Below are 2521 nucleotides of genomic sequence, written 5' to 3' on the forward strand. Positions count from 1 at the left end.
TCCAGGTAAATATTTATGCTACATTTTTTTGTATAATCAATTAGCATGAGTTATTTGATGTTAATTACATACGGTATTGTCACTAAATGTCATGTTAATTGTGTATCAAAAATGTACTCGTATTTCTTCTTCACGTATAATATTCAGGATCTCTTTAATAATGTAATGTATCTTTTAAGTTAACCTTTGCTTCCTAACAAGTTAAACAAAAGGTTTATCGCAACCTTTTTACTCATATTGTGCATCATATATAAAACATTATTATTCATATTCTTTGATACTTCTACTTCTTATTGAAAATGACACAAAACTATTATAAGGTACATAATGGAAAAGGTTTTACATAATTTACCAAAAGAAATTAGGTTACTAAATAGAATACAATATAAAAATGACTGAAGACGTTATGCATAACACAATGATTCTACATTGCGGTTATTTATTTTGAGCACGCCATCTGTAGGGCATAATTATAAACCTCATTCCATATTAATGAGACGTTGAATATTTTATGCATAATTAATGATGATTAGTCTAGGATGTCGGGGATTATAGCTTGTGGATAGGCGTTGCCATTATCATTGCATTTAAGATGAATGATGAACAGTTACTTGGATTTTGGAATCATGTACTTTGAATCATGATACAATGCTATATGAGGATAAAATTTTAGTACTACGTTGTGATTTATTTGTTTGAAATTCGTGGTGTTTTACATTGATAATCAAGGACAAAACAAAGAAGCATCTGTACTGAGCCACTATCTGCAGTGCTTCAGGCATCTGCATTAACGTTGTGTTTTTCAAAATGGCGGCCACAGCTATATTCTCTCTGCTTGCGACAGCTTTTGCTTTACCATCCTGGACATATTCTGCGGACATACGAGTGTCAGTTTCTACATCTACTGATACAGTAGTAGTTGGTGGGATTTTAGCAATTCGCTGTCAAGTGTATAATTTAGAACAACATTTAACCGTAAATTTATTTCACGAATGGAATACACACGTTGATCAAATCTCTAATGGGCATGAAATATTACGATCATCAGAAAGACTGCACATGTTTCTGGCGACACGAACATTTTCCGATACCTCTGTTGTATATTTCGTTACCATAGTTGGTGTAACTGACAACGATGGTGGTGATTATGTGTGCAAAGTAATGGATTTTACGAAATATACATATATCGCTGAGGATTCAATATCTATAGATATATATTCCCACCCAGCAATTATGTATCCGCTTTGTACCAGTACGCCCAATGAACAAGTTACGCTGAGCGAGAATGCTGTACTTCAATTAAAATGCACGTCTGAGAAAGGCGTACCGCAAGTCAGTATGAAATGGATAAATGCCAAATCCGGTATTCAGATATCATCTCGTAACACTTATGAAGATTTTCTGATTCACTCAGAAGCTAATGTTCAAGTAGATCTGTCTTTTGATGGCGCATTACTTTACTGTGAAATTACAAGTGACAGTTTTCCTGATTGGAAACGGAAATGTACGGTAGGTCCAATCACAATTAAGACACATTTTGGAGACGAGCGGGATAACATAGTGAACCAGCAAACTGCGATTACGAATAAAGGAATCCAAATACCACGTGATGCAGAAAACCCGCGATTTATACAGAATTGTGAAAAATGTCCCTCTAATGATATTATGGAATTGTATTTGACTGTAGCTACTGTTGGTACAGGTCTTCTAACTATTATATTCCTTGCAACAACAATACTGATGTGTCATAAATACCACTCCATATCTGAACAAACTCGGAGACAACCAGCACGTGTACTTACATCTCAACAATCAGTTGAACCAGTTTATGTGTCATTACAAAGACGCCCACAAAGTACTTATAGTGAACGAGAATATATGACTCTAGAGGATCCTAACAATCCGGAAAATAAAATTATCCTTCCGAAGGAAACTTTTGACGATTATTGTAGGACAATGAGCCTGAAAAGGGTTTGATATTATTTTATATAATTGTCCCAGTTGCAATGTATCATGCTTGAGAAATCATATTGATGATTGAATACTAAATGTCTTTGTTAATTAATTATATCTGTTAAATACTAATGTAGTATGATGTAAACTTTTTTAATTAGTGTACAGTGTGCAGCGGCGTTGCGTAGGTCATCACATGGGGGGGGCACCATGATTGGGGGCACCGGGTCTGATTGGGGGGCACAGGGTCTGATTGGGGTGGGGCACAAGCCGTTTTTCGGCAATTTTCCTATGGGATTTTGTAAAATTTCAGATCGATTGGGGGCACGTGCCCCCCGTGCCCCTATAACGCTACGCCACTGACAGTGTGCTTCATGTACTAAACATACAGACGCTTTTAATGACATGATAATTCTGTTTGAATATTTACTTGATATATATTTACAAAATAATTTTATTAATGTGTTGTTCTTATTTGTAAAGTTTAGAATAAAAATTAATTCATCAAATTGATTTAGATCAGAAGACATAATAAAAAATAGTAAAGATGAAATGAGAAATGTGGGAG

At 34.9% G+C, this 2521-nt stretch overlaps 1 protein-coding gene across 1 annotated transcript; it reads left to right on the forward strand.

Annotated features, from left to right (window-relative positions):
* The first annotated feature begins 449 nt into the window (after positions 1-449).
* Positions 450-2072, forward strand: LOC140151815 (uncharacterized). The gene has a single exon (XM_072174142.1). The coding sequence runs from the start codon at positions 808-810 to the stop codon at positions 1975-1977; it is 1170 nt and encodes a 389-aa protein (XP_072030243.1). The 5' UTR covers positions 450-807; the 3' UTR covers positions 1978-2072.
* The last annotated feature ends 449 nt before the right edge of the window (positions 2073-2521 follow it).

The sequence above is a fragment of the Amphiura filiformis genome, chromosome 5 (assembly GCF_039555335.1).
Source record: "Amphiura filiformis chromosome 5, Afil_fr2py, whole genome shotgun sequence".
Lineage (NCBI taxonomy): Eukaryota > Metazoa > Echinodermata > Ophiuroidea > Amphilepidida > Amphiuridae > Amphiura > Amphiura filiformis.